Below are 27145 nucleotides of genomic sequence, written 5' to 3'. Positions count from 1 at the left end.
AAAGGTAGATGTTTGTGTTAAAGTTTCTTCAAAATAAAGGTAGATGTTTGTGTTAAAGCTCCTTCAGAATAAAGGTAGATGTTTGTATTAAAGCTCCTTCAAAATAAAGGTAGATGTTTGTATTAAAGCTCCTTCAAAATAAAGGTACATGTTTGCGTTAAAGTTTCTTCAAAATAAAGGTAGATGTTTGTATTAAAACTCCTTCAGAATAAAGGTAGATGTTTGCGTTAAAGTTTCTTCAAAATAAAGGTAGATGTTTGTGTTAAAGCTCCTTCAGAATAAAGGTAGATGTTTGTATTAAAGCTCCTTCAAAATAAAGGTAGATGTTTGTATTAAAACTCCTTCAGAATAAAGGTAGATGTTTGCGTTAAAGTTTCTTCAGAATAAAGGTAGATGTTTGTGTTAAAGTTTCTTCAGAATAAAGGTAGATGTTTGTGTTAAAGTTTCTTCAAAATAAAGGTAGATGTTTGTGTTAAAGCTCCTTCAAAATAAAGGTAGATGTTTGTGTTAAGGCTCCTTCAAAATAAAGGTAGATGTTTGTATTAAAGCTCCTTCAAAATAAAGGTACATGTTTGTGTTAAAGTTCCTTCAGAATAAAGGTAGATGTTTGTGTTAAAGGTTTTTTTTTATTACACATTTTTTGACGTATTCATCTTTTATATTTTCAACTTTTCCTCTGACGTGTGAACTTGTTGTTTCTCCTCAGGGTCAGATTAGTGGAGCGGGGGTCACCACACAGTTTGCCCCTAATGGAGTCTGGGAAGGTCAGTTCAGTGTGTGTGTGTGTGTGTGTGTGTGTGTGTGTGTGTGTGTGTGTGTGTGTTGAGATGTTGATACAGATGTTTTCACTCTTCCTTTCTTTTCTTTCCCTCCGTCCACAGATTTTACCCGGCGTCCGGATCATCATCGCAAACCCGGAGACAAAGGGACCAATGGGAGAGTCGCACCTGGGGGAGGTGAGTGTCTGTGTGTGTGTGTGTGTCAAACGAGGAAACACAAAGTTAAAGAACAAACAACAAGTGAAACAACAAGTTGAAATCACAAACTCAATGTTTGTTTTTAATATTTTAGAAAATAAAAACATTATAAACAAGCATTAATACAATATGTTACATGATGAAACTGATAAGGGTAACACTTTATAATGAGTACACACTATTAAGCATTAGTTAAGCATTACATACTGAATTCTTAATTTATAACACATGAATACTCATTAGTATGCAGTTTATAAACAGTTAAAAATGTTTTACTCATCATTGATAAGCACTAACTGTATTTATAAACTACATACTAATGAGTATTCATGCGTTATAAATGAAGAATTCAGTATTTATTGATGCTTAACTAATGCTTAAGTGTACTTATTATAAAGTGTTACCCAACTTTCTGTCAATAAATGCTCTAAATGACAACATTTTTATTTCAAATTTGGGAGAAATGTTGTCAGTAGTTTTATAGAATAAAACAAAAATGTTCATTTTACTCAAACACAAACCTGTAACACTATTATATGACGGAGTGTTGGGCCACATTGACAAATAAAAAAATCACAAACTTTTTCCTCGTTGGAAATGTACTACTTTATTCTCGTAAATTTACGACTTTATTCTCGAAGTCTGTTTTTTTTTTTCTCAATGTGGCCCTAAAACTCCATCGTACTATTAAGCATTAGTTAAGCATTAAATACTGAATTCATCATTTATAACACATAAATACTCATTAGTATGTAGTTTATAAACAGTTAAAATGTTTTACTCATCATTGTAAAGCACTAATTGTATTCATAAACTACATACTAGTGAGTATTCATGCGTTATAAATGAAGAATTCAGTATTTATCGATGCTTAACTAACGCTTAATAGTGTGTACTTATATTACCTATAGCCTATAGCAGTGATCAGCTCACCTCTCTCCGTGTGTGTGTGTGTGTGTAGATCTGGGTGCACAGCGGCCACAACGCCAGCGGATACTTCACGGTGTACGGAGACGAGGCGCTGCAGTCCGACCACTTCAACTCGCGCCTCAGCTTCGGAGACACGCAGACCATCTGGGCTCGGACCGGGTACCTGGGCTTCCTGCGCCGCACCGAGCTCACCGACGCCAGCGGAGGTCAGAGGGGTCACGGGGGTCACATGATCACTGAGATCAGAGAGAGTTTATAATAGAATATAATATAATAATGAATACAGGGATATTAATCTTAAACTAGAAAAAGAAGCATTTCCAGCAGGAAATGCGTGTGAGTGCTGAAAGCAGCTGAAGGAGCTGAAGAAAATGTTAAAAAGGTAGAAGAAACTGTTGAAATACTGCATGTGTAACAGTTGAAGAAGGAGAGGGGTAGAAATAAAGAAAGAACGAATGAAAGAGACAGAGAGAGGGGGGTTGTAAGGGGGTGGATAGATAGATAGAAAGAGAGAGAGGGGTAAAAAGAAAGAGAGAAAGAAAGAAAGAAGTAAAGAAGACAGATAAGGGGTGGATAGAAAAAAGAAAGATAGAAAGAAAGACAGTGACAGAGAGAGGGGGATGAATAGATAGAAAGAGGTACACACAGCGATAGAGGGGGTAGAAAGAAAGCAAGAAGTAAAAAGATGCAGAGAGGGTGTAAAAGAAATAACAATAGAGAGAGAGAAAGAAAGAAGTAATAAAACAGAGAGACGGGGTAGATAGAACGAAATACAGAAAGATAGAAAGAAAAAAGTAAAGACAGAGAAAGGGAAAGAAAGAAAGAAAGAAAGAGAGAAAGAAAAAAGTAAAGACAGAGAAAGGGAAAGAAAGAAAGAAAGAAAGAGAGAAAGAAAAAAGACAGAGTAAGGGGTAGGTAGAAAGAAATACAGAAAGAGAGAAAGAAAAAGTATAAAGACAGAGAAAGGGGGTAAATAGAAAGGGTAAGGGGTAGAGTAAGGGGTAGGTAGAAAGAAAGAAAGAAAGAAAGAAAGAAAGAAAGAAAGAAAGAAAGAAAGAAAGAAAGAAAGAAAGAAAGAAAAGACAGAGAGATGGGGTAGACAGAAAGAAATACATTTAAACATTTCAGATCAATAATCAGTGTTATTCACGACACACACGTTTTATCAATGAATCTGAAGAAAGAAAACAAAGAAACACGACAAAACAAAAACACTAATAAAGTTTTGTGTGTGTGTGTGTGTGTGTGTGTGTGTGTGTGTGTGTGTGTGTGTGTGTGTGTGTGTGTGTGTGTGTGTGTGTGTGTGTGTAGAGCGCCATGACGCCCTGTACGTGGTTGGCGCTCTGGAGGAGGCCATGGAGCTCAGAGGGATGCGTTACCATCCCATCGACATCGAGACGTCCGTCATCAGGACACACAAGAGCATCACAGAGTGGTGAGTCACACACACACACACAGACACACACACACACACACATCAATCATTACTACACAATTACCTGTTATTTCTTGGCTATTTTTTGACATCTAGTAATTAGTGGCCTGTAAATTGTTTTATTACAAAAATAAGTTTGAAAAGTTTGACATGGACATCAACATTAATGAAAATCAATGCAAACAACACAACTCAGTTTTGTTAGATTTGAGTATTAAGGGCCAATAATATTACATTAAATAGTTGCATTAATGCTTATCAGTACATATTTTAAAATGACAAATCCTTTTAAATGTCATCTACTTTTAACTTAAAGGGACAACGAGGAGTTTTGGAAAAGCGAAGCGTTTTCACACTACATTTATGAGCCTCCGCGCGCACCGTGAAAGACAGACTCATGTTTTCATTCATCAAGAAGTCAGAGGTTCGAAGACGATCACATACCATCGTAGTTCCGACCATAAACGGCGATTCGGCGGCGTTATTCTCATGACTCGCCACGAAACCGAAAGTAAGGAAACGCTGGTCGGTTCGACCAGCATCTCCGCCACCACTAATAATAATAAAATAACGATACGAGACAAAACGATATATTTATCGAAAATGGAGCCATTAACAAGTGTGGGTAACGTAGATTCATCCACATTAATATGAGACTTTTTTATTGTCGCGGAATTTTTCGTTCTGCCGATGGAGAAACTCCTCGTTGTCCCTTTAAATTTTGATGATTTTTTTGTTCATGTCGAAGTCTGAAACCACGTTTGTGACAGATCTAGAGTCAGTTTCAAAGGTGTAAGGACTGGCAAAATATTTTAACTACACTACAGGCCAAAAGTTTGGAAGCAAGATCAAATTTGTACTTCATCAATCAATTGATCAATAAGCGTGATCTCCTTCGTCTCTCCTCCTCCTCCTCAGCGCCGTGTTCACGTGGACCAACCTGCTGGTGGTGGTGGTGGAGCTGGACGGCTCGGAGCAGGAGGCCCTGGACCTGGTTCCCCTGGTAACCAACGTGGTGCTGGAGGAGCACTACCTGATCGTGGGCGTGGTCGTGGTGGTCGACATCGGCGTCATCCCCATCAACTCCCGCGGCGAGAAGCAGCGCATGCACCTGCGCGACGGCTTCCTGGCCGACCAGCTGGACCCCATCTACGTGGCCTACAACATGTAGCCCCGCCCCCAAAAGGAGGCGGAGCTTCTGGGGAGCGGAGGTGACGTGGAGGAACTTTGTGGCCCTGGATTTTGTCTCTCAGGCAGAACTCAATCCTTAAAAACCAGTTTGTTGTCGCCTGAGAGGAAGAGCAGCCTCCTCCGACTGTTTACTGATGGTGAAGAGGACAATCGTTAGCGTTAGCGTAGCGGAGATTCTGGCTTTTAAAACCACGTTTGGCTCGTTCTCTATGTTTTTTTTCCCATTAACTTTTTTTTTTTTTTTTTCTCGTCCTCGGAGGTCATTTAAAAAACAAAACAAAAGAAACATTTACACACGACAACAGAAAACGAAACTGTGGCAAAACGATATCAACCATTAAAGTGTGAGCAGTGTTTTTTTTTATACGAGGGGCTGACGCAGCCGTCCTTCAGTTTTACGATGAGGTACTAACCATTTTGTTTCCTGTTCGCTCCATTCTTGTTTTTTCTTTTAAAAGTTTTACGTTTGTTGTTGTTTCTTTTTTTTTTTAATTCAACATTTTTTCCTGAAGCGTCCGTCCGTCCGTCCGTCTCTCAAACAGCTGCAGCCTTTTTACTCCGTTTATTTCTCTACCGACACGAGCGGAACAACAACAGCAACAATAACAACAGCAACATAAACTCATATCATGTAAGTATGTACAAAAAGAAACTGATTTAATTTATTTTCTTTCTCTTTTAGAAGTATATGACGAGACGTTCAAGAATGTTTTGCTCTTGAATATTTGCTAATATAAAAAATAAAATAAACAAAAAAGCGTTGTATTATCATGAGTGAAACAGCAATCGTATTAAGGAGAATAGAAATTATATGATTAAAGATTATATGAGAAGATGAGTTCACAGATTCATCCCGGACTGAAGCAGTTTCACACGTGTTTTTTTTTTTTAACCTGTCGCCGCCGCCGAGTTTCATCCTCCAGAAAATGAAAAGTTCTGAACCTGAATGAGAAACTTTTAGTGGATTTAGTCTGAAAGAGTTTACAGAAAACAAAAATCTTTTGTGCCTTTAAATTCTAAATTCCCTTTAATATTTTATCAATTAATCAACCTAAAATGATGTAATTTGAGAGAGATTTTATAACTAAAAAACTTTTAACTGTTTGTACAGAGCAGTGTTTTTATCGGTGTGTGTGGCAGTGAAATAAACTGATGGTCAGTAAACGCAGCATTTCAAATATTTAATACATTGGTTAACAGGAAAACACCACAGGAAGTCACAGATAATAGATAATTATAAATGTATGAAATATCTATTTTATTCGGCCATTATATTTCTGTAGATTATTGCACCGTAATAACTCGAGTATTGATTTTATCAAAAGTATATATGTTAATACTCTTCTTTCCGATATAAGGTTTTAAACTGTTTTAAAATCTGAGTAAAGCAACGTTTAGTAGAAAACTAAGTTCACAGTAGATTTCTGTAGTATTGATTTTATCAAAAGTATGTTAATACTCTTCTTTCCGTTTTAAAATCTGAGTAAAGCAAAGTTTAGTAGAAAACTAAGTCCACAGTAGCATTCACAGCAGTAGCAGACAGGAAGTATGTGCTGCCCTCTAGTGGCGAGCAGGATGAACTACTGCCCTCAAGAGTTTCTGTCTGATGATCAGGTTTCATGGATCAGAACTCGTCAATAAATAGTTGGCTCTGGTTTCTGGGGGATGAGACTCGTCAGCTGAACCGACTGGGTTTTGGTTTTGGTTTTGTTTTTGTTTCTAACCACCTCCGGCTGGGAAAAGGTGAATCCGTCCTCCTCTTCCTCCTCGAGCGGCCGCCACTGTTTGTAAATACGAAGTTCAGAGGTCGTCATATTTTTACATGGACCGATCAATCAGGGCTCATTACAGTGATGTCACGACAGGAAGTAAAGACTGAAACAGGAAGCTGAGGGTGTTTTAATTAATTAATTAATTAATTAATTAACCCGAGATCCTTTAACTCAAAGGTCACGGGGAGGAAGTCGATGCTTCTTGTGTTTGGATCTGAATGTTCTAGTTTCAACATGAGGATTTTTTTTTTTTTAAAGAAAAAGCACTTTCTTCACGTTTGTTTTTCTTTTATCAGCAAAATGTTTTGTCCCCTGGTCTGTATTTTTTTTTAAAGGTTTTAAAAATGTCTTATTTGAGTTGACATAAGTCTTTCAATTAATAAATATTTCAACAATTTTGACAATAAAAAAAAACATTTTGTCTTGTTTTCTGTTATTGTGCAAGTTTTGGGGGTACATTTTAGGTAATTTTACATGATAATGTCAAGAAATAGCCAGGAAATAACAACTAATTGCGTCATAATGTCTGGAAACAGCCTAGAAATAACGCTCAATTTCACAGTTGAGAAATATAGCCAAGAAATAACATTTGATTGCATAGAAATAGCCTAGATATAACGGTCAATTTCAAGGACTTTCCCAAAAAATTCAAAGCATTTAAGCATGTGAACCTTTTACCTTTATGCAAAACATGACACTACAATGAAATTGACCGTTGTTTCTATGCCATTTCTTGATATTACTACACAATTACCTGTTATTTCTTGGCTATTTTTTGACATTAAGTAATAAGTGGCCTGTAAAACTGAAACCACTTTTGTGACAGATCTAGAGTCAGTTTCAAATGTGGAAGGACTGGAAAAATATTTTCAATACACTACAGGCCAAAAGTTTGGAAGCAAGATCAAATCTGTACTTTATAACAAAATAAACATGATTATTATATAAAGTGTCATTTATCAGATATTGTTACTTAGGATTTCTTTTATACAAACTCTCAAAAGCTAAAGAGGGCCGACCCTTCAACCAATCAGGAACCCCCCAGACCAGAATAGATTTGATTGGTCAAAGCTGTAGGCCTGTTAAATCCTGCCTACTACCCCAACTTTAAACTAGAACATGAGCAGAATCACATATTAACATTTTTGAAGAAATAAAATTAAAAAAGGAAACACTAGAAATTGTTGATACATTTATTTCCTCCATGTTAGCACATAGAATATATTTATATACATATTGCTAGCTAAAGCATCAAAAAAATAAAAATAAAAACCCAAAAAACAAACAAAAGAAAAAGTCTGGAGCATAGAAAATGTTAAGCCACGATTAATAGTTTACATATGGACAGAACAGAAGAAAACGACCAACAGGAGGTGAAGACAGAGGAAACTTTAAACTGGGTTCATCCCAGTTAAAAAAAAAAAAAAAAAAAAAGTCCATTAAAACCCAACTAGTTTTCAACTAGTAACTCGCACAGTATGTTGTACTTGTAACACGCTGGAATAAGAACAGTGGGAAAAAAAAAAAAAAAAAAAAAAGTCAACACAAAATCGATTCACTCCGGGTTTTTTTCTTTTGTTTTTTTCCAGCTGACCTCTTCAAAAAGACACGATTTAGCTCGACTGAAGTTCCAGGAAGTAAGAAAAAGAAAAAAAAACATTGTCATTGTCATATTGCGTTTCTCTGAGGGAGTGCAAATATGTGTCTGAGGAGGAGGAGGTGGGAAAGAAAGAAAAAGAGAGAGGGAGCTGTAGATACTCACACCTTTTACTCATCATGCAGTTAAAAAACCAGATACAAACTGGAATGACATCAATTTTTCTTTTTTTTTGTCGTCCACAGGGGAAAAAATATAAAAAAATAAAAAAATAAAAATAAAGTTTTCACACTGAAACCGTCAAAACTGCCGGATGGACGAATATAAAAACAGTCGGAGAGAGAGGGGAAGCAGCGTTTGGAAGAACATGCAGTGATTGGTTGGTTGGTTTTTAACAGTGCTGTGTGTATGTGTGTTTGATTCAGGGTGTGTTACAATAAAACAAAAAAAACATGCTGAAAATGACACGCAGCTCGGCGTCGTTGTGGTAACAGCAGAAGGGGGCGGGGCTTGTGTTATTATTACAGTTGTACATTGTACAAAACTTGAACTTGAACAGTCGTCGGGGGTCGAACGGAGGGAAACGAAAGACAAAACGGCTGAAATCAAACATCTGTGAGTTCATTTACAATATAATAACAACAAAGTAAGGAAGAGGAATATTGACAGGACATTTTATTTACATGTAGTGCAATGATGATAATGATAATGATGATGAGGAAGAAGAAGAAGAAGAAAGGAAAAAAAAAACCTTGAAGGGCGCTGAGGCGTCCGACGGCGCCTGAACTGCACAGTAACACATTTTTTTTTTCTTTTTAAAGTGATGCACTTAAACAGAGCTGAAGTCTGGAACAACTCCGCCCCCGACCCCCACCTGACTCCACCCCCCAAACAATCAATATTCAACATTATTCTCACTCATCAAATCCCATGAAAAGACCAAAACCAACAACTGAGTGTGTGTGTGTGTGTGTCAGTCACAACGATACGGTTTAATTTAAACTCTTCTAAACTTCCACAAACAGTCACTCTTGCACCAACTGTGGATTCATCCGCCGCAAGAAATAGTCCCCCAACAAACAGTGTGTTTGTTTGATTGATTGGTCGGTCGTGACGTTGGTTTTGGGTCTTTTAAAAGGGATTTGTGTTGACAAATGATTAAAAAAAAATAAAAAAAATAAGAGTAACACCATCCTCATGTTTAAAGCTGCTGTCATCCTGTTGTATTTTCACAATAAAAGCCCTCCAGGTAAAAGAAAGGAAGTGGTGATCACGGCTGAATCAGAGTTTGACACTGAACAGTTTTGGGTTCACACGTGGAAAAATCTAGAAAAAAAGTCATTATTAATTAATTAATTAATTAATGCTTTTAATTAGCAGGATCCTCTTCAGTAATTAGTTGATCATGTGATTTTCACAGTTGAATCTCATAGTGAACTGAAAACAAGTTAATTTTTTCCCCACAATGCAAAGCAAAGTTAATCACAGCTGCACAAAGGAAAAGGAGTTTTAAAAAAAACAAAAAGAACAAATATCAAACAGGAAGCTTCATCTCGGAGCCACGAGTGTGTGTGTGTGTGTGTGTGTGTGGGTAACGGCTAATTCCTGGAAGGAGAAGAAGGAGGAGGAGAAGAAGGTTTCATTTGGTGCTGTGACGTTTCCTGTTGGTAACGATGAACGAGGCACAAACGTCACTATTATGAGTGAGGAGGTGGAGGGTAAAAATACCACCTTAACTGAGAACTGAAGAGGTGCAGGGAGAAGGAAGGATCATACCACCTTAACTGAAGAGGTGCAGGGGGAAGGATCATACCACCTTAACTGAGAACTGAGGTTTTTTCATCTGCAGCTTCAAGAGGAAACGCGACGTTTTCTCTTGAGCCGAGGAGAGTAAAGGTCCAGAGTGAAAATGTTTACGGTGATTAATCGTCACAAGCTGATGTGGGTTAGAAAAAAAACAAAAAAAAAACAAAAAAAAAGCACAACAACAAACAAACAAAGCCCCAAAAAAGTAAAAACAAAACAACAACACAACAGCGCGTCTGTACAGAGCAACTGGATCATTTTCCTCCGTTCAGTCAGTCGTCATAACTGAGGAAACAGTCGACAAACTTTAAAAGTCTCACACTTTTCTAAAGAAAAGAAGAAGAAGAAAAAAAATAATCAAAAACTGGCAATTTTATCGCCTCGTAAAAAAATAAAAACAACAAACATTTCCAAGCACCACATGTTTACACAACCGACACGCGACATCCAGCGCAGGGAGAAACCATGGAGAAGAAGAAGATTCATTTGATCGTTCACATTTTTGCATAAAGTTTTATATTGGTCCATCCGTCGTCGCTGCTGCTTTTTATTTGATTTTTTTTATTTGATTTTTTTTTTTATTGTAATGAGTGAAAAAATAAAATAAAACAAAACTATGAAACTATCCACATGCATGGAGCCTCACCGGGAGCAAGAGGATGAGGGAAAAGAAAAAGAAAAAACAGGCACTGAGCACCGACGACAGCGTGAAGCAGAGAGAGAGAGAGAGTCTCGTAGAAAAGAAGAAAAAAATAATTAAATTAAATTTAAAAAAGGACGAATTCGCGTGAAACATCACTAGAAAAATGACGACGACGACGACGCTCGGGACAAAATGTACAGAACTTTTGTTTTTTTCTTTTCTCTGGGTTTGTACGAAGAAGAAAGAGGAAGAGGAGGAGGAAGAGGAAGAGGGACTCACCAGATCTTTTTTTTGTATTTGGCAACGTTACGCAAAATTATTATGCATTTTTGGGTCGTTAAGAAAAAAAAAAAGTACAAAAAAAGAAAGAAACGGTCAAATCATGGAACCTCTCTAAGATCCAGCTCAGGAAAGATTGCTCTACATTTATTTCCCCAATTTAGAATCAAAAATCTGATTCATAAAAATTTGTCTATTTAAAAATGTGCATAATAATAATTTTATTATTACTAGTTAATAATAATAATAATAGCAACAATACATGGAAGATTCTTCAGCCGGCGTCTTTAACGGCCGAACTCGTGACCCTGTTCCCAATAAGTGACTTAAGGAGGACGATCAGATTTTTTTTTTTTTTTAGTTTTTTCTTTTAGGTAGAAACGATAGAAGGTGCGATTCGCCGCGATGCGTTCAGGAACAAAATAATAATAATAAAAAATAAAAAAAACCACGAAACGTCTGTGAGAGCCACGTCATCCACGATCCGATACATCCTGCTGTTTTTTGTCGTTTTCTGTTTTTAAATAAGTTTTTCTCTTACGAAAGCGAGAGTGAGTGTTGAGAGAGCGCGCGCAACGCATGCCGCCGACGGCATTTCTTTTTTTTTTTTTTTTTTCTCCTCCTCGTAAGATCGACCGTGTGTTTGTTGCATTTACAGTAAGAAAAGTGAGTCTTTTAAAAAATTCAGGTAATAAAATGTTTTCAGGTAATGCTCGTCTGTTTGTACTACACACTTAAATAACACATTCTCCGACACAAGTTCAAAATTAGCACTTCAGTAAAGAAAGAAAGAAAGAAAGAAGAAAAAAACACACACACACGAGAAATAAAATCATGCTCTCGAGCAAAATCTGTTCACGATTCAGACACGGAAATAAAAAATTAAAAAAAAAAAATGTAGAAAGAGAAAAAAAAAAGAAAAAATCAAAACAATAAGTATGTTTAAAAATAAAAAAATATTTAAAAAAAAAAAGGAACAAGTCGCTCGTTCACATCGGGTCCACACAAAGTTTTCATTCAGGAAGGCAAGTCGAGAAGCAGGAGAGACGGTGTGTGTCTGTGTGTGTCTCTGCGTGTGTGTGTGTTGAGTTGTAGACACTGACTGACTGACAGGCGTTAAGTAACGAGAGAGAGAGAGAGAGAGGGAGGGCGACGAGAGCCAATGGCGTGATGGCGTAGGGTCAGAAAGGGGGCGGGGCTTGTTCATCTCTTCCTGCGGCAGGTTCGTTTGTGGTCGGCGTGCCAGTGCTCCTGCTGACACTTGATGGAGCAGTACGAGGTGTTCCAGCAGCAGTGGTACATGGCCTCCTCCTCGCAGTTGTAACACTGACACACACACACACACACACACACACACACACACACACACACACACACACAGGAGAGTTAGAGACACTCACAGAGTCAACACACACTGGGTTTTGTTATTTAGTTATTTGGTAAACTAACTTCACATCCAGGAACGACACAAACTAACAGCAGCTCATTGATAAATCATCTTAAAGGGATAGTATCATTTTTTTTTAAAGTGGGGTTGTATGATCTACAAATAGCCCCTAAGTACTTTAATTGCAGTAGAAGACTCTCTGCACTCCTCCCGTTAGCAACGCCAGCCCATAATAGCCCTGCCCACAGATTTACAACATACATTGTTGTGAATGGACCCAAAGAAACGGCCTATTTTCGTGGCCTAAAAGAGGTTTTACGTGAAAAAAAAAAAACACAGTTCCATTGTTCGCTATAATATAATTTTTTCCAGCCCTTCAAAGTGCAGGAAAAACACAGTTTTTATTTGGACCTAACCAACTCACGTATCCCTCCACCTAGGGTTAGCGCCCGCCGATCAGCAGTTGGTTAGTTCCAAATAAAAACTGTGTTTTTCCTGCACTTTGAAGGGCTGGAAAAAATAATATCATAGCGAACAATGGAACTGTGTTTTTTTTTTCAGGTAAAACCTCTTTTAGGCCACGAAAATAGGCTGTTTCTTTGGGTCTGTTCACAACAATGTATGTTGTAAATCTCTGGGCAGGGCTATGGGCTGGCGTTGCTAACGGGAGGAGTGCAGAGAGTCTTCTACTGCAATTAAAGTACTTACGGGCTATTTGTAGATCATACAACCCCACTTTGAAAAAATGCTACTATCCCTTTAATAATGTTGAACTATCCCTTTAACCCAATAGTCATTCTGTTGTTTCAAATCCACTCTTAGATTCTCCGAACACAAAATGTAGAACTCTGCACTAAAAATGAACATATATATTACATTATCTGTCAAGTATTACATTATAAGTTTTGAAAAAAAAGACCCACCTGAAAATGTAATAAATTCCCAATAATGTAATAAGGTATTGTAATGTTATTACAATATCAGTCAGGATATTTTATTACATTATTGGTGAAGTTATTACATTATTGGGTTTTATCACATTTTCGATCGAGTTAAGTGCAAATTTTATTACATTTTCAGGAAATTATTACATTATAGGGTGCTACAGTCTTTAATTTAATTTTAAGATTTTAAGATTTATAGCGCCATTTATCATCTTAACTGTTCTAATTGTTTTATTAGAATTTATTCATTAGACACACTCACCCACTGCTTCTTCTTGGTCTGGGAGATGAGCTGCTTGTTCTGGGCCACCAGCTTCTTCACCTCCTCCACCAGCTCCTCTTTACACTTCTCCTTCACCTGTTTACACTTCCTCTCCATCTCGGCCTGAGCGCTCGTCACCGCCTTGTTCACCGCCTGCCGCTTCTCCTCCTCCATCTCCGCTCGCAGCTGCACACACACACACAACACAACACACCTCCCCGTTACACATCTGTATTACCATGACAATTATTCAGTTTTTACACTACAAGGTTCAAGTGGCCATGAATGTGTAAACGGGACAAATACTATGAAACCAGATATTGTCAGATCAGATTCAGGCTCCGTCATATGTGGAAATAAATCAGATACAAATCAGATATCTGCCAACAGGTCTGCAGTCTAAACAGACAGATCGGATCTTTCCTGGCAACGTGTGTCGTACATTACGTCATCAATAATAATATTAATTCCCGTGCCCACATGTTTTGCTGAATCTCTGTAACCTGTGACTGACACGTGGGGCTGATCTGGACTACCATGGCCAACTGTGGCCAGCTGTCACAGGAGTTATTACAGTGTTTCATCTTCGGGCCGCCATTCTAAATCCTAGCCACTGCTCCTTCATTTTTTTTTTTTTTTATTGTCGCAAATACACCACCGTCGCATGTCTCCACCTTCCTGCACTGGGTCGGGTACTCGCGAGTACTAAGGTAAACTACAGATAACTATCTTGCTCAGTATCTACTCTTTGCACCTCGATGATGGACCACAGCGTGTTTTTCCGCAGCATCATCAACAGTCTCAGTAGGCTACAGATCAGTGGTCGCTGTTGCTGTTGATTCTCGTGTCAGACATCGCGCTCAAGTGCTAGTGGGAAAGCAAAAAAAACAAAAAAACTGAGTGTGTCAGTTCACTGGGCTTATAAATAAACAACACTGATGATTACTATTGTAGCCCATAAGTTTAAAGGGATAGTTCATTCAAATTTCACTCATTATCTACTCACCCTCATGTCGAATTTTCAGAGTCCTCCGTTCCTTCTCTGGGTTACGGGGGGGTCCGCGCAGCAGTATTTGTCCATATAATGGTTGTCAATGGATACCAACTTTCTCCGTCCAAAAAGACACACCAAAAAACATCCAAATACCTCCATACTGCTCGTCTGTAATGTCCGTCTTGTATTGAAGCCCTGACATGAGAAATTGTTCCGAAAAAAATTAAATAAGTCTATATTTTATGTTTGTAGCGGAAGCTCCCAGTGTCTCAGTTCACTGCTCTTCCTGTGTCATTTGCACTGACCGGCGGAACAATTTCTCATGTCGGGGCTTCAATACAAGACAGACATTACAGACGAGCAGCATGGAGGTATTTGGATGTTTTTTGTTGTGTCTTTTTGGACGAAGAAAGTTGGTATCCATTCACAACCATTATATGGACAAATACTGCTGCACGGACCCCCCCCCCCCCCCCCCCGAAAATTCTCACACCTCTTAGTCGACATGAGGGTGAGTAGATAATGAGTGAAATTTGAATTTTGGGTGAACTATCCCTTTAACACGACATACCCCAATAATGTTGCAATCGCGTTGGAGGGGGGGCGTCACCAACTTTGACGTGACGTGTTGGATATAAACTCTGAGCTCCAGACTCACCTTTCCTTTAGAATTATTATGAAATTATAAAGTGACCTAATAAATCTTCCGTCTTAAAAAAAAAGTCACTGGCTTATTTCCTCTTCAGCGAGTTGTTTCACGCAGGTGCAGATATCAGATACGGGTAACTTCTGATAGAACATGTACATAGACATAAGATTTGATGATAAGAGCCGCAAGATGGCGGCGCGCATGTACGCAGCGGCTCTGTTCTCCCTGTGGTTGTTTGTTTGTATGTCGACTTGTCTACTCTCTAGCAGCAGCAACTCCCCAACGGGCAAATAACATAATAAAAGACTCATCACATCCAGGAAACCACCACTTCACACTTTTGCCGTCTGGAAAGCACTACAGATGCCTGAAGAGTCGCACATCAAGACTCCAGAACAGTTTTTATTCTTGTGCCATTAAAGAACTGAATAGCAGCCTTAAAGAACAGATAGGCAACAATGGGTTGTGCAATCCCCAGCGGGCAATATGCAATATCTCTTTTTTTTTGTGGACTAATGTTCCCATATGCTTTTATATTGATATTTCATGATGTTTTTATAGGTTTTGTGTTTTGTATTTATTCTGTCTTGTGTGTGTTGTGTGGTATCACAGTGGGGAAGCAACGTGAATTTCGTTGAATTATTTTTTCAATGACAATAAAGGCAATCTAATCTAATCTAGACGGTCGGGTATAGGCAACGAATCAGAATTGGGCATCGAGGCCTGAAGTGTAAAGACGCCAGAGAGAGAGAGAGAGAGAGAGAGCCACCGACCTTCTCCAGAGCTTCCCTGACGACCCGCTCCGTCTCCCTCTTGTTGTCGGCCTTCATCATCTCCTTGACGTCGTTGAACACCTTGGTGTACTTCTCGTGGCACATGTTCTGGCAGGCGCCGTCGCTGTTGGTCTGCGTGCCGCGGTGCAGCGTGCGCGGCGACCCCCCGTTGGCCTTCTTGGTCTGCGTCGACACCGACAGCTTCTCCGGCTGCTGCGGCGCCGACGACACGGGGATCTCCTGACTGGAGCTCACCGCCTCCATCTCCGGCTCGGGGTCCTGAGGACGGGACAGAGACACCGGGAGAGTTCAGGAAGGACAGGGGATAAAAAATACTATGTCCTGAACTTTATTTAACTAATTCTGCTGCAAAGACTAATAACGTTTGTTATATTCAATCTTTCTCAGTAGTAAAGTCTTTTACTGTCTTTAAAAATGGAAATAAGATCAAAACTAATTTCACTTTCACTGAAATAAACATGTCTTCTTTTATACAGCATTTTTTGGTTTTGTTTTTATGTCTCATTGTGACTGTATGTGTGTATGTGTATTTATGTGTGTGCATATATATAGATATATATACACACTATACATTATTATGTTATATATTCCTATTTTATAACTTATTATAGTATAGAATAGAGGTATGAATAGAATTAACATAGGGAGAAGGGTGGGATTTAATAAGCTTTGGCTGTTCTTTTATTCGTAGTTCAAATAAACTTTCATTCATTTTTTCATTAAACATTTTGACTGTCTCTGCTGTGTATGAAGTTTGTTTTCAAGTCTTAAAATAACAATTATGAATTTAGCTGATTGAAGACATAAAGTGACATAAAAACAAACTGCAACTAAACTAAACTAAAAAAACAACTTTTCTTTGCTTTAAATTCTTATTTCACAAACTTAAACATTTAGAAAAAAACTGTAACTCTGACGAGCAATAACATAATCTGCTCAGTTTGCCTAATTGTAGATTTAGAAGTAGTTATCAAACCAGTCTGGGCTGCGGGATAAATCCATCCCATAATGAACAGAGACACACTCACACTGACTTCCTCTTTGGGCTCGACCATCGGCGTGCGGCGGCTCTTCTTGGCCTTGGGCTCCTGGCTGCCTTTCAGCTGGAGGAGAGAGAGAGAGATGAAACAGCTTCATGTGAAAAGATGGAAATAGGTTCAATACTTTCTTCTTCTTAAACGTTTTAACTCTAATTTTGTCACTAACAGTCAAGTCCAAGGACACCTCACAGTATTATGTTGTTCAGGGAGAATAAGACTTAAATGTTTTATTTCCTTCAGTCGGTCTTATAGAAAAGAATTTCCTATAATTAAAAAAGCACCAGGACTAATAAGGACTATAAGATGTGTTTAAAGGTCACACCGACAAACACCAGTTCAGTTTTCCCTCCTCCTGTTGCTCTGTTTACAGCTCAGTAAAATGCTGTGACTATGTGGCAGGTCGGTCAGCAGGTGGCGCCGTTTCGCTTCACACAGAAGAACAACAACAACCTGCTGCTGCCTATAGGTTTATAACCACAGACCTGAGAGAGACGAAGTTCAGACTGGTGTCAATCTCTAACAGGAGCATTATTTCTCAACTGTGACGCTCAGCAACTAAGAAAAGCTGGCCACAAAATTTGTGCACTGCAAAAACTCAAAATCTTTCCAATAATATTTGTCCTTTTTCTTGTTAAAATGTCTAATTTCTTGTCACAACTAATCTCTTTCCACTTAAAATGAGACTCATCACCTAAAAATTAACTTGTTTTTAGATAATTTTCACTTGTTTCAAACACATATTCACTTGAAATAAGTAGAACAAATCTGAAGGTGAAAACAACTTTTTTGTGCTTGTAATAAAGAAGAAAAACTTGCTTTTCTAATTATTTTAAGTGAAAATATGCTTGAAAGGAGTAAAAACGTGTCTAGAAACAAGCCACTTTTTAATGTTATGTTTCTTAATTTAAGTATAATGAGATTTGTTTTGACTAGAAATGACATTTTCACTAGAAATAAGAGAAATATTCTTGGTAAGATTTTGAGTTTTTGCAGTGTTGGAAACTTTTGGTGTGAACGCACAGTAAAACTTTGGGATGTTGATATGCTCCTGACATTTTATTATTTTATAGAAACTCTAACTCTCAGTCTGAGCTGTGTTTACAGATGTGGAGGAAACCCTTTCATTTACAGGAAGCTAATTACGTGATAATGTCTAGAAACAGCCAAGAAATAACGATTGATTACAAGAACTTGGTGGAGAAAAATTCTGGCCTTACCCCAAAAAAAACAAAAAAAAAAACAGCTAATAATAGTGATTAGCTGATTTATTCATGTATTTAGTTTGTGATATTATGGTTTATGGTGAAAGCATCTTTAGGTTATTATAACATGTGTGAAATAAAAATTTTATATATAGATATTTGAGTTTTTGCAGTGTGGGTATGGGTATCAAAAGAGTGGATAAGCCGCCCAGAGGCGTCAACCACGAACAATTGTTATTACAGTGGGAGACATACCATATTTATGCCTTGAACACTTTGCCGCCTAATGGCTTGAACGAAGAATTTGATATCAAGCCGTTTCTGTGAATGTATTTCATGATGTGTATTAGTCTGGAAGAAGTCTCTGTATTTGGTTTGTTTCTGTTTCCTGATCCTCCGTTCTGTTCTCCTCCACTTACATGTCGGACCTGCTCGTTGCTGGTGGACGAGATGCTGGACTCGGCCTCGTCGGTCCGCTCCAGTCGCTCCGTCCTCCCGCTGCTCCCTCCTCCTCCTCCTCCTCCTCTTTCTCTTTCTCTTTCTCTTTCTCCTCCTCCTCCACCGCCGCCGCCACCTTCCTCCTCCTCCTCTTCCTCCTCTTCCTCCTCCTCCTGCTGCTGCTGCTGCCTCTGGCTCTGGCTCTGTTGGTGTTGCTGGTGGTGCGGTTGGCTGCCCTCATCCACCTTTATTTTCCACACGCGCCCCTCCCTCAGGAAGCGCTGGTAGACCTCCAGCTCCTCGCACGCCTTCTTCCAGCCGTTGCTGCGCTTCACCTGCAGCTGCTGCACGCTCACCTTGATGTCCTGGATGTTGTCCGCGGGGATCCACGCTCTGGAGGGAACAGAGTAGACAGTCAGTGCTCCACGTTTATTATATTTATACATAAAAAAAAGTTTGTGAAAGGGCTAGTTCAACATTTTGGCAAATTATTGGCCCATTGCCATAATCGCTACAGTCATAGCAGTAGGTTCATTCAATTTACGGATGGTAAGTAGCTAGTAAGCTAAATCTGGTACAAGGCATCTCTTCTCATTTCGAGACTAATGTTATTTTGTGCATTGTCCCTGATACAAATAAACTTATTAAACTAAACTAATTGTCGGTGCAAGCTATTTTTAGAACTGCGGAGCAGAGCCGCGAGCTGCTCAGAGCTACGCTACGGAGGCTCATGGGATTTCTTGATTTCCCTCATCAAACTCATCAAATACACAATCCAACTGTCCCTGAAGGCAACGTGCATCAGCGGTTTTGCATGTATTTCCCTCTAAAACAACTCTGTCTGGTAACGTTGTGTTATTATCTCATAGCGTGGTGAATGTGCAGGTCACAACTTGTCCACCAGAGCGTTGTGGAGTTGTTGGATTGTGTATTTGATGAGTTTGATGAGGGAAGCCAAGAAATCCCATGAGCCTCCGTAGCGTAGCTCTGAGCAGCTCGCGGCTCTGCTCCGCCGCTCTAAAAATAGCTTGCACCGACAATTGAAGGTAACGAACCTACTGCTATGACTATAGGGATTATGGCAATGGGCCAATTTGCCAAAATGTTGAACTATCCCTTTAAGGATGAAATGATTTCTAAACCGATCACACAGATATCAGTTGACGGGTCGCCGTCCGTGCTCTGACCTCTGGTGCTGGTGTCCAAAGAAGCGGACGTCCACCTGGTTGTCCTCCCTCTGCAGGACTTTGGCCGGCCAGTAACCGAAACCTTTCATCTTGGCCCAAACCAGGTCGTGACTCGGGGTCTGAACAGCACAACAGAAACCAATCAGACACTTATTGATGAGTGATTCTCCACATTCTGGACTCTATTGATACCTTCAAGTCCCACGTCATCATAACACACCTCTTTCCTCCTCCCTATATTATAATAACACCTTGTCATCATCTATTAAGCCACATCCTGTTTTCTTTGTATTTTTATATGTACTGTATATCTTGTGCTATTGTATTTTTATGTCTATTTTTCCTATTGTTTTTTTCTGTCAGGTGAGCTTGGGTGTTGTGAAAGGCAAATAAAATAGGAACAAATAAAATGCATTATTATTGTCATCATTAAAGGGATAGTAGTATTTTTTTTTAAAGTGGGGTTGTATGATCTACAAATAGCCCCTAAGTACTTTAATTGCAGTAGAAGACTCTCTGCGCTCCTCCCGTTAGCAACGCCAGCCCATAGCCCTGCCCAGAGATTTTTACCCTGAAAAAAAAATAGCGTACAATGGAACTGTGTATTTTTTTTTCAGGTAAAACCACTTTTAGGCCGTGAAAATAGGCAGTTTCTTTGGGTCCATTCACAACACTGTATGTTGTAAATCTCTAGGCAGGGCTATGGGCTGGCGTTGCTAACGGGAGGAGTGTAGAGAGTCTTCTACTGCAATTAAAGTACTTAGGGGCTATTTGTAGATCATACAACCCCACTTTTAAAAAATGCTACTATCCCTTTAAAATTATTAAACTGATTGAATCGGTTGTTTTAGATTAAAAATAGTTATAAAAAAGTTTAGAATATGACATCTACTTGTTTGATTTAACAACATTATTAAACTGTACACAATTCTTTCTGATCCAATCAGTTTTTTTTGTTTTAAAAAGGTTATTAAATGTAATATATGTATGAAATGTCCTAGAGGGGCGTCATATAGCTCACTGGGTTAATGTCCTAGCTGCGGATGGCCCTGGTTCAAATCCCCCGGCGGTGGCCCTTTGCTGCGTGTCTCTTATCTCTTATTAAAAAGGCATGAAAGCCCCCAAAAAATACTAATTCAAACATTTTGCCTTGAGAGAAAGTGGAGTGAAGCTGCTCTGCTGCTCTGGTGAAACACGACTAGTTGAATTAAGTCGAACAGATTTATAAAGCGAGTGGAGCAAATCTGGGTTCGATTCCAATGGCACAGTGGGTGTGAGGTGTTAGGTGGTGGTCATACTCACACAGGGGTAACAGAACCAGTTGTCGGGCCGGGCGTTCGACAGGTAGAAACAGGTCTTACACAACAACAACTCGTTCAACTGGGAGAAGAAAAAACAAAACAAAACAATGAGCAACAATAGAAACTACAAACTGAAACGTGTGTGAGACTAAACGAAGCGACAGATCGAACCTCGTGACACGTGTCGCTGAAGAGCAGCCGCGCGATCTCGGCCTGGTCGCTGTGAACTGCAACACACACAATGACAAACAACAACAACACGTTAAACTGTTTATTAATATAATATAATATAATAATAGTTTGTTTTTCTCTGTGTGAACATGATCGAGATGGAACACAAGAAAAGAAAAGAAAAACGAACTCTGACTCACCTCCATATAAAATGGCCGTGTTGTGAAGAATCAGCTGAGCGTCGGCTTTAAACTCGTCAAAGTTCTTGTACTTTCCTTCAGCCAAGTTCTGAGATGAGAGAGAGAGAGAGAGAAAGAGAACGGTTAAAGGGATAGTTCAACATTTTGGCAAATTGGCCCATTGCCATAATCGCTATAGTCATAGCAGTAGGTTCATTACCTTTAATTGTCGGTGCAAGATATTTTTAGAACGGCGGAGCAGAGCCGTGAGCTGACGGAGTTGTTTTAGAGGCAAATACAGAGACTGCTGCTGAAAAACTGTCCCTGAAGGCAACGTGCATCAGTGGTTTTTAGGGCTGGGACGATATGCTTTTCTCCCGATTTGATTCTTCTACGATTTTTTGGATGGCGATTCGATTTAAATGGCGATTCTACGATATTGCCGATGCTCTCGATTTTTTGTCTTTAGCATTTTTAACATTTATCTGCACACAAATACTGTAGGAGCCTATAAATTAACATACTCCATTATAAAGTGAACTTTATACCCTTATAACCCTTTTCAAAACCTGTACTCTCTGTATGTTAAAAAAAAGCTAACAAACGCACATTGTACAATATTTAAAAAAATTCAATTAAAAAAAAAAAAATCGATTTAAAAATCGTCAAAAAAGATATTGCGATATTTATGTGAATCGATTTTTTCTCCCACCCCTAGCGGTTTTGCATGAATTTCCCTCTAAAACAACTTTGTGTGGTAACGTTGTGTTATTATCTCATAGCGTGGTGAATGTGCAGGTCACAACTTGTCCACCAGAGCGTTGTGGAGTTGTTGGATTGTGTATTTGATGAGTTTGATGAGGGAAAACCAAGAAATCCCATGAGCCTCCGTAGCCTAGCTCTGAGCAGCTCGCCGCTCTGCTCCGCCGTTCTAAAAACAGCTTGCACCGACAATTAAAGGTAACAAACCTACTGCTATGACTATAGGGATTATGGCAATGGGCCAATTTGCCAAAATGTTGAACTATCCCTTTAAAGAGAGACAGAGAGAGGCTACAAAGACGCCTATTCACATGCTGGGAGAGAGAGAGTGTGTGTGTGTTTAGTGACCGACATGCTCCAGGTCCAGGAGAGGGCAGTGTGCATATTAACACACACACTCATTCTCTCTCTCACACACACACTGGGGGCAGAGATCCAGTGAGTCTGGTGTGATGTACTGACCACAGCAGAGTCCTGCCTGAGCAAACACACACTCTCAAACACAATAACTTGGTCTGAATTATACACAATCACAAAATCCTGACCAATCACACACTCCTCCTCTCTCTCTCTCTCTCACTCACACACACACACAGAAAACAACAACAACTGAACTAGAAGAACTGGTGCCGACTGTTCCTGGTCATTTTTAATCAGGTGCTGCAGACACTTTGTTTAAATAATGTTTTACTTGAGTCACTGTTTACAAATTTTAAAAATGCCCACTGCCATAATAGAATCCCTATAGTCATAGCAGTAGGTTTGTTACCTTTAATTGTCGGTGCAAGTTGTTTTTAGAACGGCGGAGCAGAGCCGTGAGCTGCTCAGAGCTACGCTACGGAGGCTCATGGGATTTCTTGGTTTCTCTCATCAAACTCATCAAATACACAATCCAACAACTCCACAACGCTCTGGTGGACAAGTTGTGACCTGCACATTCACCACGCTGAGAAATAATCATGGAAAACTGTGTAACATTACAACACATGAAGCAAATACTCGATGAGCTACTTGCGCTTTTGAAATCCCTCGTATCTGGGATGTAGTTCTGGCTGCATTTGCCTCTAAAACAACTCTGTCTCGTAATGTTACATGATTATCTCATAGCGTGGTGAATGTGCAGGTCACAACTTGTCCACCAGAGCGTTGTGGAGGTGTTGGATTGTGTATTTGATGAGTTTGATGAGGGACAGGGGACCTGTACCGTTCACTGAGCAGCTCACGTCTCTGCCCCGCCGATCTCAAAACAACATGCACCGATAACTAAAGGTAATGAACCTACTGCTGTGACTATAGGGATTATGGTGAGAGGAGGATCTGACTAAAATGTTGAACTATCCCTTTAACCTCTGACTGACTCTGTGGCTAGACGGTGTGTGATGTTGATGTATACTGTATATATATATATAGTTTTACGTGTGCTGCTGACAGCTGTTAGCTTTAGCTCTAGCTCTGCAGCAGCGTTGCTCTCTGTTCCCTCGACTTCCACTTCCACTTCTTCTAACCACAGACTGTTTCTCCTGAGTGAACACAAACAGAGCCCAGATCAGCGTCACAACGAGTCCTGTGAGCTGCAGCACATCAACACACGGAGCGGCCACCACCACATCGCTCACAGTTTCACACTTTACCAGGCTGTTGTGACTCTGAATCTGCTCTTAAACTTTAAAGAACCTTTTAACCCCTGTGATGTTTTTATATCCCATAAAACCCTAAATTAATTATCACCTAATTGCAAAAGTAAATATTAGATTATTGAGTTATAAACTTAAACCATCCCTGTTAAGCAGCTTTACCTGTAAATCTTTACCTCTTGTACTTTACTTTTCATTTTCTTTAAGAATGAAATCTTCACAGATTTTGATTCGTTTAAAGGGATAGTTCAACATTTTGGTAAATTGGCCCATTGCCATAATCCCTATAGTCATAGCAGTAGGTTCGTTACCTTTAATTGTCGGTGCAAGCTATTTTTAGAACGGCGGAGCAGAGCCGTGAGCTGCTCAGAGCTACGCTACGGAGGCTCATTATGGGATTTCTTGGTTTCCCTCATCAAACTCATCAAATACACAATCCAACAACTCCAAAACGCTCTGGTGGACAAGTTGTGACCTGCACATTCACCACGCTATGAGATAATAACACAACGTTACCAGACAGAGTTGTTTTAGAGGGAAATGCAGAGACTGCTTGATGAAAAACTATCCCTGAAGGCAACGTGCATCAGTGGTTTTGCATGAATTTACCTCTAAAACAACTCTGTCTGGTAACGTTCTGTTATTATATTAGCTTGCACCGACAATTAAAGATAACAAACCTACTGCTGTGACTATAGGGATTAAAAGTTGAACTATCGAAATGTTGAACTATCCCTTTAATGAAACAAGTTGTGAAAGTTTTAATTTGGAAACAACAAACCAAAACACACACGCACACACAAAAAGAAAAGAAATGCAGCGATTTGACACAAAGTAACTGGGTTTAAATAAGTAAATGAATGAATGAAGATAAAGACGGATCAGAGCTGAGTTTGAGCGTTACCTCGTGGATGTTGGTGACGTCCAGCGCGGTGTGGATCAGCCGTCTGTACATGGGGTGTTTAATGTCTTTGCCTTTCTTGTTCAGATCCACCGCCTGAAAAATTAAAGCAGGTTCAGCTTGAAGATGTGAAACGTTGTCGTTTTTCATGCACTGAGCGACTGATTGGTTGATTAATTAAGCAAACAATCTGCAGATTAATTGATAATGAGAATAATCTTCAGTTGCAGCAGCGATGGGTTTAGTAACTCTGGGTCGGGCGTGTGTGTGTGTGTGAGGGTTAATGAAGCAGAGACGGAGGGTGAACGATGGGATGTGATGCTAATTTCAGTGGGATGAGAAGAGGGAAAGAAGAAAGGTGGAAGAGTAAAGAGATTATTTAACACGTGGGTGGAGGGGAAGAGAGAGAGAAGAGGGGGATTAGAGAAGGGATGGAGCAGAGGGAGAGCGGTAGCTGATGAAGAACCACAGGCTGCGGTCGTGTCACTGGGTTTCCAATGTGTTTGTCTATATTTGCTCTAAACAAACACGTCTGTGCAGATATTTGAGAGCGGCTCCTGCAGCCGGAGAGTGGGAGGGAGGGAGGGAGGGAGGGAGGGAGGGAGGGAGGGAGGGAGGGGCGGCCATGTTGGACCGTTCAGCCAACAGGGTGAACGTGACACGAGGTAAACAAACTGGTGGTGGAAACAGAAGCTGCTGGGAGTCAATAAACCCAGCAGTTAACGCTCACCTCTAGAGCTGGGTTTAAAAAAACAAAACATAAAACTATTTTCTGGTTCATATCGATCTTCATCTGATATCGGTTCATAAAACCCTTTGATCGGTCTTCTAATGAGCCATTTCCTGTTTCCTCGGTCACATTTTACATGTTGCTGTGTTTGTTCACTGCTGAAATGAGTGGGTCATATTAAATAAAATGTGCATTGATGCAACTGCTTTTAGGTTTTAACACAAACATTAATATTTTTTAACATTGCAGCAGGTTAAAGAGTTTCATGTTTGTACAATTTGTAGTTCTGTGAAAATCTCTTTCATAACTGAGCAAAATTGGTGTTAAAACTGAAATATTTCTAAATGAATCAATATCAAATGAAATACCTTAAATGCCTCCACCCGGGCCAGACCTACACACACAGAACTCAACAAACCTCATCGCACCCCGTCACTTTTTTGCACCTTTCTACCTGATAATAACTTATCTATAAGTTATTTATAGTTATATTAGTTAAAGGGACAACGAGGAGTTTTGGAAAAGCGAAGCGTTTTCACACTACATTTATCACCATATCTTTATTACCCATATATTTATTACCCTTTATCACCATAAACGGCAATTCGGCGACGTTATTCTCATGACTTGCCACGAAACCGAAAGTAAAGAAACGCTGGTCGGCTCGCCCAGCATTTCCGCCACCACTTATAATAACAAAATAACGATAGAGACAAAACGATATATTTATCGAAAATGGAGCCATTAACAAGTGGTAACGTAGATTCATCCACATTAACGTGAGACTTTTTTATAACCAAACTCCTCGTTGTCCCTTTAAATTAGCGTTAATGTTAATAGTTTTAGTGTCTTTTTTATACTTATATTTACTGTATATATATATATATATATATATATATATATATATATATATATATATATATATATATATATATATATTTCTACTCTTTTTTTTTTTTGCATTGCCTTTCTTTATCAGTTTTTGTTTTGTTGTGTGTTGTGGTTGCCATGACATTTTAATTTCCCTCTGGGGGTTAATAAAGTTTCTCTGATCCCGGCCCTCCTCACCTTGTGAATCTCTAAATCGTTCTTGTGTGACACAGCAAAAGCATAATGATAAAAATGATAATTTATCAAATCTAAATGAGAGCTGGTGAACAGGTAAAAATAAATAAATGAATAAAAACCACTTGTTCTCACCCTCTCTTTCATCCGCTGGACGATGAAACGCAGGTATTTACACATCTCCTGTTTGTTCAGGTTCTTCTTTTTACTGCCCTGTGGAGAGGAAGAAGGGATGATGGAGAGAGAGAGAGAGAAGAGAAGAGAGAAGGAGTTTAAAACCACAATCTCTAATGCTCACATTCAAATGAAATAATAACAATTCATAACAGTGAGAGTACAGAGGAGGGGATGATCCTCGCTGATGGATGAAAAAGAGAGGAAAAAAAAACAACTTCTTTAATCTCCTAAAAAAAGAAACAAGACCTTTTATTTTGGTGAATCAAGACAGGAAATAAACATTTCTTCTAGAGAAACCTGATGTTTTGTTTTTTCTCTGTCTCTGCACGGACTGGATTATTACAGGAAGGTTATTATTACATTATATATGAGCACAAGGCAGACGTTAGACAGCTACAGTATTACTGTGGAGGGATGAAAGGACGGATTACCACTCACATTTTCTACCTGAGCTCACTAAACCCTGCACGGTCTGTCATCGGGGCTGCAGCCTCACACAGCTCTGCTGCGGTTTATTCTGTACAACAACTCAACATCAGCCTCCACAGACGGCTACAACACACAACCAAACACATTCAATTTAAACACTCTGGAGTCTGGACCCCCCCAATGCATCAATATGAATACATACAACACATCTGTACACACAGTAGTTTACCTCTGCTGCAGGTAAAACCCTCTACATATACGTATCTATT

General features: G+C 39.3%; 2 protein-coding genes and 1 long non-coding RNA gene across 6 annotated transcripts in view; 2 read left to right on the top strand and 1 right to left on the bottom strand.

Moving 5' to 3' along the window:
- Nucleotides 1-4750, top strand: part of LOC311001028 (disco-interacting protein 2 homolog C-like) — a 208534-nt gene extending 203784 nt beyond the window's left edge. For all 3 annotated transcript variants that reach the window (XM_083991982.1, XM_083991980.1, XM_083991981.1), the window contains 5 exons: nucleotides 707-764; nucleotides 882-956; nucleotides 1939-2113; nucleotides 3219-3342; nucleotides 4261-4750. In XM_083991982.1, coding sequence (XP_083848108.1) covers nucleotides 707-764; nucleotides 882-956; nucleotides 1939-2113; nucleotides 3219-3342; nucleotides 4261-4513 — 685 coding nt within the window. In that variant the 3' untranslated portion in view covers nucleotides 4514-4750. The remainder of the gene's footprint in view (nucleotides 1-706; nucleotides 765-881; nucleotides 957-1938; nucleotides 2114-3218; nucleotides 3343-4260) is intronic.
- A 3866-nt stretch (nucleotides 4751-8616) lies between these two features.
- Nucleotides 8617-10047, top strand: LOC311001077. The gene is made up of 2 exons (XR_014596130.1): nucleotides 8617-9653; nucleotides 9695-10047. It is a non-coding gene; the product is annotated as an uncharacterized lncRNA (long non-coding RNA).
- A 154-nt stretch (nucleotides 10048-10201) lies between these two features.
- Nucleotides 10202-27145, bottom strand: part of zmynd11 (zinc finger, MYND-type containing 11) — a 52838-nt gene continuing 35894 nt past the window's right edge. The window contains exons 6-16 of one of the 2 annotated variants that reach the window (XM_083992013.1): nucleotides 26406-26483; nucleotides 24479-24571; nucleotides 21200-21287; nucleotides 21000-21055; nucleotides 20830-20907; nucleotides 19528-19646; nucleotides 18322-18733; nucleotides 16689-16763; nucleotides 15640-15918; nucleotides 13224-13409; nucleotides 10202-11956 (exon numbers count right to left, since the gene is read on the bottom strand). In XM_083992013.1, the coding sequence (XP_083848139.1) occupies nucleotides 11834-11956; nucleotides 13224-13409; nucleotides 15640-15918; nucleotides 16689-16763; nucleotides 18322-18733; nucleotides 19528-19646; nucleotides 20830-20907; nucleotides 21000-21055; nucleotides 21200-21287; nucleotides 24479-24571; nucleotides 26406-26483 (1587 nt within the window). In that variant the 3' untranslated portion in view covers nucleotides 10202-11833. Of the gene's footprint in view, nucleotides 11957-13223; nucleotides 13410-15639; nucleotides 15919-16688; nucleotides 16764-18317; nucleotides 18734-19527; nucleotides 19647-20829; nucleotides 20908-20999; nucleotides 21056-21199; nucleotides 21288-24478; nucleotides 24572-26405; nucleotides 26484-27145 lie in introns of both variants that reach the window. The other variant, XM_083992012.1, reaches the window with a different exon arrangement.

This window comes from Trachurus trachurus (assembly GCF_905171665.1).
Source record: "Trachurus trachurus genome assembly, chromosome: 17".
NCBI classification, from domain to species: Eukaryota; Metazoa; Chordata; class Actinopteri; order Carangiformes; family Carangidae; genus Trachurus; species Trachurus trachurus.
This window is presented reverse-complemented; position numbering and strand designations above follow the sequence as displayed.